This window comes from Sinohyriopsis cumingii, chromosome 9 (assembly GCF_028554795.1).
Source record: "Sinohyriopsis cumingii isolate HCF-2022 chromosome 9, ASM2855479v2, whole genome shotgun sequence".
NCBI lineage: Eukaryota > Metazoa > Mollusca > Bivalvia > Unionida > Unionidae > Sinohyriopsis > Sinohyriopsis cumingii.
Window position 1 is genome coordinate 24904261 of NC_142969.1, and position 15191 is coordinate 24919451.

Consider the following 15191-nt stretch of genomic DNA (forward strand, 5'->3'; position numbering starts at 1 on the left):
TAATCAATGAGGCTGCTGATATTTGCAAGCGGTTATTTGCAGGCGGTATCATAGACATTAATGCATATCGAACGCTCATAGACGAACTCGTGGATGATTAATTGGAAAACTGGTGTTTTTAATAAGGATGATTATACACTACAACCATGATAAACCAGTACTCGTCTACGTGGTAAACTCGCGATTGCCTGTTTACCGCGCGTACTATGGAGACGGTCTCGGTAGCACCATTGCGGGGTTATTTACAAGAATGGCTCCAAAAGTAGCGCCGTTAGCCAAACAATTAGGAATGAAGGCTATTGATGTTATTCGTGATAAGGGAATTAGTGCTATTGGAGATGTTGCCGGAAAGGCGCTTTCAGCCGCGCGAGACAAACTAATGTCGTTGGTGAAATCCAGGAGAAAAAAACAGAAACCACCGGTAATGCCATCAACGACAGTGATGCCTGCAAATGTCAGTAAAGTAATAAATAACGCCGTGGAAGAAAAATTAGAGTCGTTGGCGGCGACTCAGTCGTTGGCGACGACTCCGTCGTTGGCGACTTCGCCATCCGCCGATGCGGCAACCAACGCGCTCATGAACGCGATAGCGGGGAGTGGTTTAAATTCAAAGAATTTACGACGAAAAAATCGCAATTGAAAACATCAACATGATAAATAATAGAATGTTTGCGCGTACCGCTGATCCCGCGTTTGATATGGACGCCCCAGTGCGCAGGGATGATTCTGTCCGTGATTATCAATATTATTCTTATTATGCAGCGCAACCCGACCTACGATCGCGAATTGAACTTCAAGTCCAAGATACCAGTAAATACTTTCTGCCGTGTGAAGCGTTTATCGAAATCGAGGGAGAACTCGTGACAAATGCCGCCGATAATGCACCATACGCAGATGACCATCGTGTTCGAGTTGGCTTCGTCAACAACGGTATCATGGCGTTATTTGAGAGCGCCAGATATCTTATTGACGGGCGAGAAATTGAATCAATAGAACGCGAGGTTGATGTTGCAACGACGATAATTGGGTTGGCGAGATACTCGGATGATTATACAAGATCGGCGGGCCCATCTATAATGTTCGCAAAGGACACCACTAATAACGCTGACCATCTTCAGTACATCAACGTGCTGGTGGAAGGAGATACCGCAACTAACCCACAGGCTGAAGCAGCCAATCCAGACCGCAGAGCAAGACCAGGCGCTAATTTCAATATTATAAAAAGCACCAACAATGATTACAATCTAGGATTCGCAGCACGAGTAGGAATGTTGCAAGGACCACGCCGACAGTTTTCATGCGCGATTCCACTCCATCACATATTTGGATTCTGCAGAAATGTCAGAAAAGTTGTCTATGGGGCTAAGCATACAATCGCGCTGACGCGAAGGGGCGATGATAACAATGCAATATGGCATGCTGCTGGCGTCGCTGCCGGTAAAGTCGTTTTAACTAAAATGGTATTGTGGATGCCGGTGCTGACTCCATCAGTTACCACGGAAGCACGATTGTTAGCATTTATGGAACAGGGAGGGAAATCGTTGTTGAGTTGGCTAGCGGTAACAACTGATGCTAAAGAGGATAACGTCGCCGATACGTTTACATGGCACCTGGCGTCAAAACAGGGTGTTTCAGCCCCGCGTCATATATTCATAGCGCTACAGAATAGGGAACGATTGGGCAGTCAAGAACACAGCCATATGATATTTGATCAATTAGGAGTCAGGGATGTTTCGCTGAGAATAAACGGACAACAGGAACCATCCGAGGATATACAGCTTAATTACGGCGACAACCATATCGCACGTGTGTATCATCGATTGCTGTCATATATGGGTCGTGATCAAAACGTCGACACTGGTTTGCAAATATCACAACTTGATTTTAAAAACCTGTATCCGATTTATTATTTTTCGTTGGAACATCTTGATTTAACGAGACAATCCGTCGTTGATATACACTTCAGAGCTCGTATAGCCCCGGGTGGTGTTAATTATAGAGCGGTTGCTGTCATTCTCAGCGATAAATCAATGCTGCTAGAAGGTGTTGGTGGACGAATGAGAATCGTTGATGCACCAGTGGAAAACATGTAATTGAAAGCACAAAACGCGTTTACAATAAAATGTCGTATAGTGTCGTCAGTGTAGAGTTGACTGATGGTCAAGTCAAGAAATTACGATCAAAGTCGGCTAAACAATGCGGGACCACAATAACGCTGAAGCCGTCGCAGATGGCGGGTGGTAATCATAAGATATCGTTGACGGCGCGTCAAATAAAACATTTCAATGATGCGATGAAGAATAAAAAGGGTGTTCAAATAGATTTTTCAGCCGCAGCAATTAAAAACATGGAAAAGACCGGTGGAATATTTCCGCTGTTAGCCGCGATTCCAGCGTTGATTGCCGCGGCCGCACCAGCAGTGGCTAAGGCGGCGGCGTTAGGAGCCGTTGGTACCGCGGCGGGGATGGCATTGAAGAAGGCAACCGGGAAAGGCTACAAAAAAAAATGACCCGTGGCCGGAAAGGGTCTAAGACTACCGGGAACCCCGTATTCATGGTACTCGGGAAAGGGTCTAAGACTACCGGGAACCGTTTATTAACGCAAGAGTCTATGACTCCTGAGTCAATGACTCCTGAGTCTATGACTCCAATGTCTAATTTTGATTTAATAGACGCCGCAAACGCGTTAGCGATAAAAAACTTCAGAGGTGTTTTCATGAGGGATCAATTACCGGCGGCACCAAGGAATATTGAAACAGGCATAATTAACCTCGATGGGTCCTCCGGAGCGGGGACTCATTGGGTTGCATACGCGATTGATCCGCGTGCAATCGTCTATTTTGATTCATACGGGTTAGCCCCGCCGAAAGAGTTCATGCGGTATATCCGGGCGTGTTCAGCCCGGGCGTGTTCGGCCCGGGTTTTTTATTCCACGCTGCCAACACAGCAATTGAGTGACCCGCCGATATGTGGCCGCGAGGTATTGAACGTACTTGCGGCGATTTCATCATCGCGAAAACCACCTCATGTGGTTGTAAACGAATACACTAGTGGAGTCGTAGAAGCTCAACGGATTTTAGAGAATAACATTTACAATAATAATGATTGATATTTGGGGACGACCGGTTTCGGCGCTGAAAAAGCCCACGGAAACACCCGCCACCGATGACATAAAAAAACTAATTGAGGATGAAATCGCTGATACGTTGAATTTAACCAGTGTTGACCCAGATGAAATAGTTGTATTTCAAGACCGCCAGGGTAAATTGAAATCCAGTAATGTGTCACTGAATGACGTTTTAATACGAAATAATGATGCCTCCGAGAACGCTATCGCGCTATATACCAGCGACGGACGACTCAAACCGGGTGAAGATATATCGATGATAGATGGAAAAATAAGTGTACTTGGCAACAGTTATATATCCGTGTCGAATTCGTTAAAAAGTTTACGTGGTGAAATTAAATTGTATGGAGAACAGTTAATGTCGATGATAACACCCGTCGGCGAAATGCGAGACATTGTCAATAGTTTTTTTCGGGGACCCCCGACGGCAGACGAACCAAATCTTGTAATAATAAAAAATACTATTTCGGATCTTATGGCGCTGTCGGCCAATTTACCACAGTTGCGAAAAAATGTTAACAGGATCGATGACAACTTTGATAAATTCTTTGGTAAAAAAAATACCAAGCCGGATGAAATCACAATAACTATAAATGATATCACTGCGTATGGACAGGAAATAAAAACAATCAAAACTGATGTTGCAACAAATAAAAGGAGTGTAGACGCGCATAAACGGGAAATAGAAATAATCAAAACTGATGTTACAACGATCATAAATAATGTAGACTCGCATGGACGGGAAATAGAAATAATCAAAACTGATGTTACAACGATCATAAATAATATGGACGCGCATACACAGGAAATAGGAACAATCAAAACTGATATTGAAGCGAACAAAAAGGGTGTGGACGCGCATACACAGGAAATAGGAACAATCAAAACTGATGTCGAAGCGAACAAAAAAAATGTAGACGCGTATTGGCGGGGAATAGGATTAATTAAAACTGATGTTGCAGCGAATAAAAAAGGTATGGACGTGCATACATATGAAATAGAAACAATCAAACTTGATGTTGCAGCGAACAAAAAAAGTATGACCGAGAATACACGGGAAATAGAAATAATCAAAACTAATGTTGCAGCGAACAAGAATAATATAGACGCGAGTTGGCGGGGAGTAGGAATAGTTATAACTGATGTTGAAGCGATTAAAGACAGACTACCGAGAATGGCAGAGCAACTCGAAAAAATAAAAACCCCTCATGAGAACATCATCAACACAGTATACACAATTCGGCATGGATCATTCGATTGGACTCTTACACAGAATACAGTAAATATCACCGCAACTGTTAAGGGCATTTATCGACTGACACTGGTTTCAATGATGCAGTTTAATATATTATCGTCGAGTTCATCCGGGTTTAACAATACAATATCAACAATTATAGACAAGGACGCAACTGAACCGTTTACAATTTATGCCGTTGATAGAAATTTAACCAGGGCAAACATTACATGGTATGTGGAATTTGTAGCGAATCTAAGTAATTAAAAACACTAGCTCTTTTAAAATAAAAATGACCACCAAGGAAATTGAATCAGAGGTATCACCGACGTCACATCAATATCGATTCGATACCGCAAAAGAATTTTCCGCGAACTTGAAAACGCTTTCCGAACAATACCGTGCAAAAATAAAAAAATACCGCCGAAAAATAACCGCCATCGACGCGGTCGTGTACTCGGTATCGGGTATAGTAGCTGGCGCCGGTGTTATTTTATCCACGGTGACCACGATAACCCCGATCGCTGTTCCAATCGCTGTCTCCGCGATGACAACAGTTGCTGGAGTTGCCAACGCAATCACTAGGAAGATATCATCGTGTTTTCAGAAAAAACTCAACGAGTATACAGTAAAACATCAAATAGTATCCGACGCTTACTCGAAATTATCCGGGTTGATCTCGTTATCGATTGATAATTTGTTCGTATCCGATGTTGAATTCTCCACGATGGTCCAGTTATATAGCTCCGCGATGTCAAAAATCGAGGATTTTCAACTGGAAGCCGAAACCACCTGGTTGTTGAAATTAGACACTAAAGACAACGAATAATAATAATGTCGCTGAACCCCGAAGGGTCTCAATTACTTCAGCGGATCGCGGAGAACACCACTCCGGTACAAACAAATATGATATCAATAACGTCAACGAAACCCGAATTCAGTGTAAACTTCCCATCGCCGGTTCCAGTGAAGGAAATAGCGCTGGCAAAATTGCGAGTATATCACAGTTGGCCTAATATCCGAGCGGACGCATTTAACGGACAACAACCTAATAACTCGCTGGTTTTTGCACGGACAAATAAACCCGATGGAACCCCAAACTGGGAGGAGGTTACAATACCAACTGGGTCATACCAAATAGAGCAAATCAATAAAGAATTTCAACGCAGGATAAAATCAATCACAGGAAAGGAATCAAAAATAGCTATTACGGTTCATGAACCGACGTTATCGTCGACGATTGAAATAAGCACACCGGGGTATATGGTTGATATTTATAACAGTTCAATAAGAACCATACTAGGATGGCCTGAGAATCCACCCGCGGACACCCCCTCATCAACTATCCTCAGACACGATAACGGAGATGATGGTAGGCATATTGCTCCATACAACGTAAATATTGCATCGGTGATAGCGATTAATCTAGTGTGTGATGCTATCGAAGGAAGTTACCAGGTGGATACCAAGCAATCAAATCAAGCTCAACAGGGGTATATCCTTTATTCGTTTTCACCAACAGCCCCTCCGGGATTTTTAATCGTTGAGAGTCCGATTAATCCGGTCTATATGCGATGCCATGATCGGTTTTTAACGAGAATTAATTTTAGAATTACCGATCAGTCAAATAACCTAATTGATCTGCAAGAGGAGGAGTTAGTGATCACTCTGTTTGTAAGATCATAGCAGCAGAGGGGGCGATGACATCGACGCGGTCGTCGATGTGCTTACCGGACGCTGACGACGCTGGGGATCGACGCGCAGAAGGTGTTAATTAAACCAAATGACGTCACCATCGTGTAGGATGGACCGACGTCGTTTTTTTTTTACCAGGCGCTGACGACACTAGATCGTTGAGTGCAGAAAGTAATAATTAAGCAAAATAACGATTGGACAAAATGTCCGATTCGCCCCCTCTGCTGCTGAAGTAGTGATAAAAAGATTTTGAAAAGCAACACCATCACAACCATAATGGATGTCAGACTGGCAAAATTTTTGTTTAGGACCAACAACATCATTTTAAGAAGTTTTTTAGTGAAAACCCCATGCTGATCACAACTATTAATTTAGAAGTAGTTGAGATAACAAGATTTTTAAAATGGTTGCTACCTCCAAATAGAACAGCATGCAAATAACATGCCAAAAACATCTGGTTGTGAGCTAAATACAAACATTTAAGCTAGTTAAATATGAAATACAGGTTATAACGAACTTCTTTTGTAATAAAAGTGTGGCAGTAACAGAGATGTATATCATCATCGATTCCACGATTCAGTGCCTGATCAGAAATGAGCATCAAATGAAAAATTTTATCAAAGTTTGAGACCATAAAATATGGACCAAAATGACCTTCTACAATGAGGGAATATAGCCATGAGCAAATATAACAGCTTATCAAATGCCAGTAAAATATGAAATGTAGGTCACAGTGACTTTCTTTTGTTATATGAAATTTAACCAAAGTCAGTGAAGCATGAAAACCTATTGTTGTGACTAGGGTGTAATACTCATCAAGATACAACTCCTAACCATGGATCCAGCTATAACACTAGGAACAGCTGCCTCGCTTGGCGCTCAGCATTAAGAGGTTAGTGTTAGGACTGGTTGGTCTGGTGTCAGGATAATGTGGCTGGGTGGGACATCATGCTACATGTCTGCGGCATGATGCCCCAATGCTAGACATCACTATAAACTGCCACACTGCAGACATCATAGCGAAATGACTGGAAAATTGCTAAAGCTACTTAAAAATCCAAATCACACGCACACACGCTATAACAATTCACAAAACTGGGTTTAAAATATCTATGCTAAAAACAAGCATTTAACCAAGCATGTACAGACCCCTAAATGACTACTTTTGCCAGTGAAATGAAAACTGAATGCAAATGCAATGAAGAAACAAAATGATGAAAGCACTTTGAAGGAAATACAAACCAAATGCAAATCAGACTGTAAATCAATAAACAATATAAAAAACAGAAACAACATGAAGGCATTTTCATGTTTGGATTCTAAAATCTAATCACCTTTAATTTGGGCTGGCACTAAATTCCCAGACAAGACGACTTCTGCATTATAATCCAGGACAAGATTCTTTACACTGACACTTTTTAATGCCTATAAGCTGTGAAATTCTTCCAACCACCACCACTGATGTGATGACATCATCACCAGTGCTAGAGAAATTAACTTAAAAAATATGCTGACAAATGTTCTACATGACAGTACATTTATTGCAGCTGCAGTTTTATTAATGTGTATATTAAATTCAATGGTATCTTTTGAATTTCATTACTCTTCCATTTTAACAAACATATACTTTTAAAAATACCAGATACAAAAGCAATAGTTATCTCCATTTAATACTATCAACAAAATGACCATGTGGACCTAACGCATATACTTTTAAAAATACCAGATACAAAAGCAATAGTTCTCTCCATTTAATACTATCAACAAAATGACCATGTGGGCCTAACGCATATACTTTTAAAAATACCAGATACAAAAGCAATAGTTCTCTCCATTTAATACTATCAACAAAATGACCATGTGGGCCTAACGCAAGTTGGTGAATGACTGATGTAAGTTTGTAAAAGAAAAAAAATTTCACCTGGTTGACACAATGTCTGTAAAGCCAAACCAAAAGTAATATACATTTTCTGGTTTTACGCAAAAAGGAAATCAGATTGTATTTATACTAATCTATTTCTCCTTCATTTATGAAAATTAATCACAGAAGCATGACCTAAATATTGACCTTGTCAGTATTACTCAACAACAGCACTCTGCAAATAATAGTTTAAATAATCTGCTTTTGCTGTAAATTTTAACTGATGATGATTAGCAAACAGCATACAAAGGTACCAATTACTTAATCAATATCTTAGTCTATGTGCAAAAAAATATTGGGCAAATAGTTATCATCCCAACATGCATGATGTCCTATTATGTTAAACATGAAAAAATTAACTGCAGTCTTGTCACAATCTTCATAAAAACAAGATCTGGGTTTCTTTTCTTTGTGTTTTTCCCCATCTATTTTATGCAAAGAACATACTGAGGGTCAACAACTTGAAACCTTCAGGGTCCAGATAGTGACATTATTGAAGGTAATTCAATCTGGTAGTGTTTCAGAAAGAAAAAAAAACAGTGAATTATTATGAAAAAGACATATAAGTACTGAATGATGAGTACATCTAAGACCTCCAAGGAGCTACTATTACACAACTCACCCAGGTGAAGACCCTGGGAGTGGACAGGTGGACCCTAGGTATGCCAGAAACTTAAAGATATCCTGCCTGAAAAAAGCTGCTCAAACTTCCTGTAGAATGGGGAAAATGGGGATGTGAAGATATGCATCAGGGAAATCTATGGATGCTGCCCAGTCATTTGAACTTATGTCATTCCACACTGAGGAGCATGTCTCCATCATGAAACATTCTTCCAGAGGAAACTTGTCCAGTGGGGAATATTGATTAGTTGAAGTTTTCCTCATTTTCTTAACTAGAAAGATCCATAAAACACTTGACTTTGGATATTTGTCACCCTATCTAGTGATATCACTTCCCATAGAGACACCAATTGGTGGAAATACATGAGGTCCAAAAGCAAAGATGGTAGCCCTTCTTTATTGCTGAAAGGACCCACAAATCACCTACAAGGACCAAGTCTCTAAAAAAAAGCACCAGTCTGACACTACTGGAACATCAAAAAAAAGGAACGTGATAGGAGACAGTGCAACTCCGTATGATCAACTGCCACTCTCCTTAGGTGTGTGTGTGATTTAGATTTTTAATGAAGCTTTAACAATTGTCCAGTCATATCGCCACGATGTCTGCAGTGTGACAGTTTATAGTGATGTCTAGCACTAAGGCATCATGCCACAGACATACAGCATGATGTCCCACCCAGTCACATTATCCTGACACCAGGCCAACCAGTCCTAACACTAACCTCTTAATGCTGAGCGAGGCAGTTGTAAGTACCATTTTTGTAAGTCTTTGGTATGACTTGGCCAGGGTTTGAACCCGTGACCTCCCGTATCCGAGACAGACGCTCTAACCACTAGGTCTTACCTCCTTAGGCGGGAGGAGTGCTCAGTGAACTGCTTTTCATGGTTTCATTTCACTGGCAAAAGTAGTCATTCAGGGTCTTCTGTACATGGCATGAAAAATAAATCAGTGATTGAATGGGTTTCATTCTTCCCAAAATGCATCCACATAACAGTTTGAATGAGTGTAGGTGGTGAAATAGGTATCCAAGATGTAAAAAGTATTATAAACATCTCAAGAAAAAACAAATGTGTCTCAAGGTTGAAAAATAGGTCACAGTGACCTTCTATCTGTTCAACTTATTAACTCTACCAAAGAGCAAATATACAATATATACCTATTCGTTTGAGTCTAAGGTGAAATAGCATCTGATATTTGAAGGTTACAATTAACAAAAGTATGAAATTATGAAAGTTGCTTAATATGAAAAATAAGTAACACTGGCCTTCTTTTGGTGCCATAGAGTTTGTCTGAGATACATTCACATAATTATTTTGAAATATGTTAGCAAAATAGGGTTCAAGATATGGAAGGTGTGACAAATGGTTAACTAAACAGTAACTGATGAATTGACAAACAGGGAAACTGCAACTCCTAGCATGAGGATAGTAGTCAGTAATAAAAACAACAAATGGGATGTCTACCACTTACCATGGTTATCAGGAATCCTAACATCAATTTCTTTTAATCTTAGCATAATGGTTAATACGTTAGTTAAAAACAACAAACATCTATACAATCATATTACAACTTATAGCCTATATTTACACAAAACTGCATTTGTTTTGTTCTGAGCATGTAAGATTAAGTGGGTATGTACTAAATACCTATACACAGTCAGCAGCATTTAAGATCCAGTGAGAATAAACAGTGTATTCCATTCTGTCAGTCCCAGAACCTTTGAAAACCTTTTATAATTTTTACCAAAATAATAAACAGTAACATTAATTTTTCTCATAAATTATAGTTATCTTTCTTTTCTATTTATGCCTGCTACCTTTTAAAACCTATTCCCAGTCTAAATGACTGGTTTATTTTTAAATACCTTCTCTTTTAAACATTGAGAAACTAAATAATATGCACCAGTCTTTCATGTAGGTGATTAGATACCCCAAAAAAGCTTTCTTTCTTCATCTGATCCCAATTTTTTCTAGTCCAGTTTTGTTTTGTCAGAATGTTATCAATATATCTTGGAATGTAGCATTTCAATACAGATTTTGTTATAATTCTACAAAATCCAGATTGTTTGGCACCTCTGCAACAGCTACAAAAAAGACATTATGATGCTGATAATAAAAAGAAACTGAATTCAAAATTCAAAATCAGTAACAAAAGGAAGATAAATAACTGGACAAAATGCAAAGTAACTAATCAATTAAACAATTAATGAATTTACCTTTGCTAATCAGGCTACTGATTCTAATATTGTTACACAGAAGACAATCTAATAAAAATTAAAATTAAAATGATTTATTCAGAAAAAAACAGAAAATAACAAGTAGACTTATAACACTAGTAATGAATAGTTTTTCCCTTAAATAACAATAAATTAAGAACCTTGAGATTGAAACCCCATTTGTATATGGTTTCCATGTCAAGAGCCTTAACACCTTTCCAGTACTAAATGCATCTAGTGTTTGCTGAATGAAGATTTTGGACTCAAAATTCAATACAATTCTGCAAATTCTAGAATGGCTATCATCTTTGCAGATTGCATTTGGATGAGACAGTTTCTTGTAACACCAAAAATTTATTTAATCAGGCCTATTAAAACATTTAATTGCAATATGGTTAAAATATGTGTCAAAATGAAAATGTCCTAATTAAATGTCTTGGTTTTCAATAATGCTTTTTTAGTGGCTCATAGTGGTTTCAAAATAGGACAATAAAATGGGCAAGTCAAAATGAGGTGTTTCTCATCTGAGGGTCAGGCTTTTACATTCAATAATAACAGCAGACTCAATACTTAACTAAAGTCTTCAGATCAATATTCATCAACACAATACATTTTCTGCAGGATAGACTTAACAAACTGACTCAAACTGAAACTAGTATTAGTTTAAATATGAAAAATAAATGTTTCCTGTCTTCTTGTCAATAATAATAATACAGTGTGACCCTGCCACAGCACTCTCCATTGTAACACGAATTCTGATATAACACGGTCGAAGCGTGGCTCCCGAAATTTTATATACATTTAATTTTCTCACACAAGAAAAAAAAAAATCTTTTTTAAAAGTATTAAAAAAACATAAAAAGTTTATTATCACTTTAGGGAAGAGATCATGGATGATTAATACAAGATGATTGTGGAGTGGCTCCTGAAATTTTATATGTATTTTTCTTGTACACAAAAAATAAAGTGTTAAATGTTTATTCTAGGATCACATAGGGCTTCACCAATGTCGCAAACTACGATTTTATTTTGCTAATTGGTGGCAAATTATAACATCTGGCGATTTTTTTTTATTGCCGACATTGTTGGCTGTTTAAACTTGTATATACAACCATTGGTTTGGAGTGGAGAAATTCAGAGGCCCCATGAAAGGAAGCCACAAACCTGATATAAAATGCATGTGCAAATGAATATTCGAAATTTCGGGAGCCATGCCATGACCGCATTATATCCGAATTCATGTTATTGCAGGGCGCATTATAGTGGGGTTGCACTATATATGTATGTATGTGTGTATATATATATATATACAAACACACACACATGCATAACAGGCCCGACTTGAATTTAGAGAGAAATGTCTTCTTTTTGACAGAAGAGAGAGAAGTGTCAAGCTAAACAGGGAGAAGTGGAAGATATATATATATATATATATATATATATATATTATGCATGTGTGTGCTTTCATTCTCTTATCTGAATTATGCCCTCTATTTGTCAGTATGCATATCTGCATCTAACACTGGTTTTAAGCAATATTTTATTTTCAAGTAGAAACTGAGTTGTATGTATATTATAAATATGTATAAATATAAAAATTATCACATTCATATGCAGTGTATTTTGGCCACATGACTTGAGAACGCTATAGAAACTATACATTGCAATGAATTTTAACTGATAGGACTAACAAGATTACAGTATTGTAACTGCAAGTTAGTAAAAATGCTGAGGGCTGTTCCATTAAAACATACATAAGACCCAGGGAAGGCACTTTTAAGGGGTACACACTGTTAGATGCAATTTTGAATTTTCTTGTCATTTTAATATGAACTAATGTGAAATTGAACTACCCTGGCATATTTTTTTTTTTTTAAACTGCCTTCTCTGGATACCATGTGTTTAAATGGAACAGGCCATCTGATTCTCAGAAGGACCACCACTTTCTTAAAACTGGGTGGTCTGTGGGGCCTGCAAATTTAAATTGTGGATATTAAAAATATATCTATCCCATGTTATAGGATTGTATAAATCTTTCTTTTAATTATAAACATGCCTCTTTGATTTGTATCACTCTCCAACCAATAATAAGCCATACAGTTACGAGTCAGAGAAAATCTCTCTAAACTGAAATAAAAGAAACCATGTTCTTCACACTAATCAACTTCAAACTCTGATAAATTCTTATACTGCAGTATTGTTTTAGAAATTTAGATTTAGATCCATTCCATTTAAAATACTTTAAGCTCTTAAACCACCAATTTAACATTAGATCCATTCTAGTTTATTTAATTTTGTTAATTTAATAATTTAGTATTTCTCCTTAGGTTTAAATTTATTTATTTTTAGGTATAAAAAAGATACCCATGGCAGACAGTGAAACCATCAGTCGTGTTATAGTGGGTCTTATGTCAGAGAGATATGGAAATGAATGGCTGAAAAAGAATGTTGCAATGGGAACGAATGGTGCATCTGACAGTGATGCTAATACCACTTATGACAATGATGTTTATGATGATGACAATAAATGCCACGCACAAGATTTGTCAGCAATACAAAACAAAGCATATAAATTGTTGATGAATTTAATGTAAACTGTGATAAAATAACAACCTTGTATGCATGTTTTATTTTATTGTATAAATTACACATTTTTTTTCAGTAAGTAGATCCATAAATGAGAAGAACCTTCTGTCAGAAGGACCACCAGTTTTCAAAAGCAGAAAGTCCTGCAGCCTTCCTTTTTAAAAAAGTTAGTGTCAAACCCTGACATAATTGCATATTTATGCTATATCTTGAATAAAATAATATCTAGACTTTGCATTCTATGAGTTCAATATTATCCTTAATATGTCCACCCCCCCAAAAAAGATTCTATCAGTGGGTGAATTTATTGTTCAATAAATTCTATTGGTGGATCCTGAAAGGCCTTGTTCACATCTAAGGGTGGCTACCCAATTTCAAAACTGCCTTCCCCAGTCCCATGTATATTTTAATAGAACAGTCCTCAGTTCTCAGGCTCTAATATTATGGTCTATGATTGGTTAATAGAAAAGAAAAGAAAATGTGCAATAGTGACATACATACATACATCCATACATCCATCCATCCATCCATCCATCCATACATACATACATACATACATACATATATATATCATGACTCCTGCAAATGGATTAGTCTTGAACTTGCATCTGTCTCATGCAAACTAGTGAGGGTTGTTCCAGTTAAATATACCTGGACCCCAGTGAAGGCACTTTAATTGTGAAATAGTCACCCTCAGATGCAATTTTGAATTTTGGATAATTTTCTTATGAACTATACATGTGATATAGATGGTGCAATAAAGGTCATCTACTGCATATCTTGATATAGGTTTTCAATTTAAATCTACTGCTTTTGAAAGTAACAAAAAATTTTATTAAAAACTTTAAACGTATTTATATGCATTCTATACATATATTAGTTCTTATAATGAGAATGTATACAATGGCAAAAGAATGCATGTTTTGCTTTAAATTGTGTAGAAATGTAAAATTTATGTCGACATGAAATCCTGCTGATTTAGAAGCCAATCTACTAACTATATTTTGATAAGTAATCAGAGTACCCAGGCATACATTTTTTCCCTTCTGTACAATATCTTTAAACAGCCTCAGGCAAAATAACATAAAATGGATAAGCAAATCTAAACTTTATCTACACAATATGCTTCTTGCTGACTAGTTCACAAACCAATGCACTGACTAACAAGTGATCAATACATGATCTCCTGGATTCCTGAAGGGGTACCAATGGAATCAGGAAATTTATTTGTGCTCAAAAAACCTCTGATGGTTACTAATTAAAGTTCATAAAATTATTTAAATCTCTGCTGTGAATTCATAACAGACATTAGCACAATTATGAAATTAGAAATTCTGTTTTATTACTGTATATTCTTGCTTTTTAGTCAAGTCCAACTGCAATTAGTACAGAACCATATCTGTACTAGATAATGCACATGGTCTGTGCAATTGTTTTGTTGTAGTCAGTAGAATAAATAACACCTTGATCTGTCGTCACATTATGCAATGGCAGATCAGGCTCTATGTTGTGTGCAGTGGGACCTGACTTGCAAGTCAGTAAAGACCGTACATGTCATTATGGGTTAGGCAAATCTCATATAGCTGGACTGGCCTGAACACTAGTAACGTTATCAGTTTGTAATTAAGTGATATGCAATGTTTCTTACTTGATGATAATAGCTTTAACATCTGTTGGATTCATATAAAGATTCAGTGCTTTGCCAACTAGTAGCCGTACTTTGGATTTGAAGTTTCGATTCTTTTCCAGTATTTGTGCTGGCTGCTCCTCCACTATAAATGTGCTGTAATGA

General features: G+C 37.6%; 1 protein-coding gene across 3 annotated transcripts in view; it reads right to left on the minus strand.

The window, feature by feature from the left end:
• LOC149791410 (signal transducer and activator of transcription 5A-like) overlaps positions 1 to 15191 on the minus strand; it is a 119783-nt gene that overhangs the window by 84373 nt on the left and 20219 nt on the right. For all 3 annotated transcript variants that reach the window (XM_089969948.1, XM_089969949.1, XM_089969947.1), the window contains exon 8: positions 15048 to 15182. In XM_089969948.1, coding sequence (XP_089826074.1) covers positions 15048 to 15182 — 135 coding nt within the window. The remainder of the gene's footprint in view (positions 1 to 15047; positions 15183 to 15191) is intronic.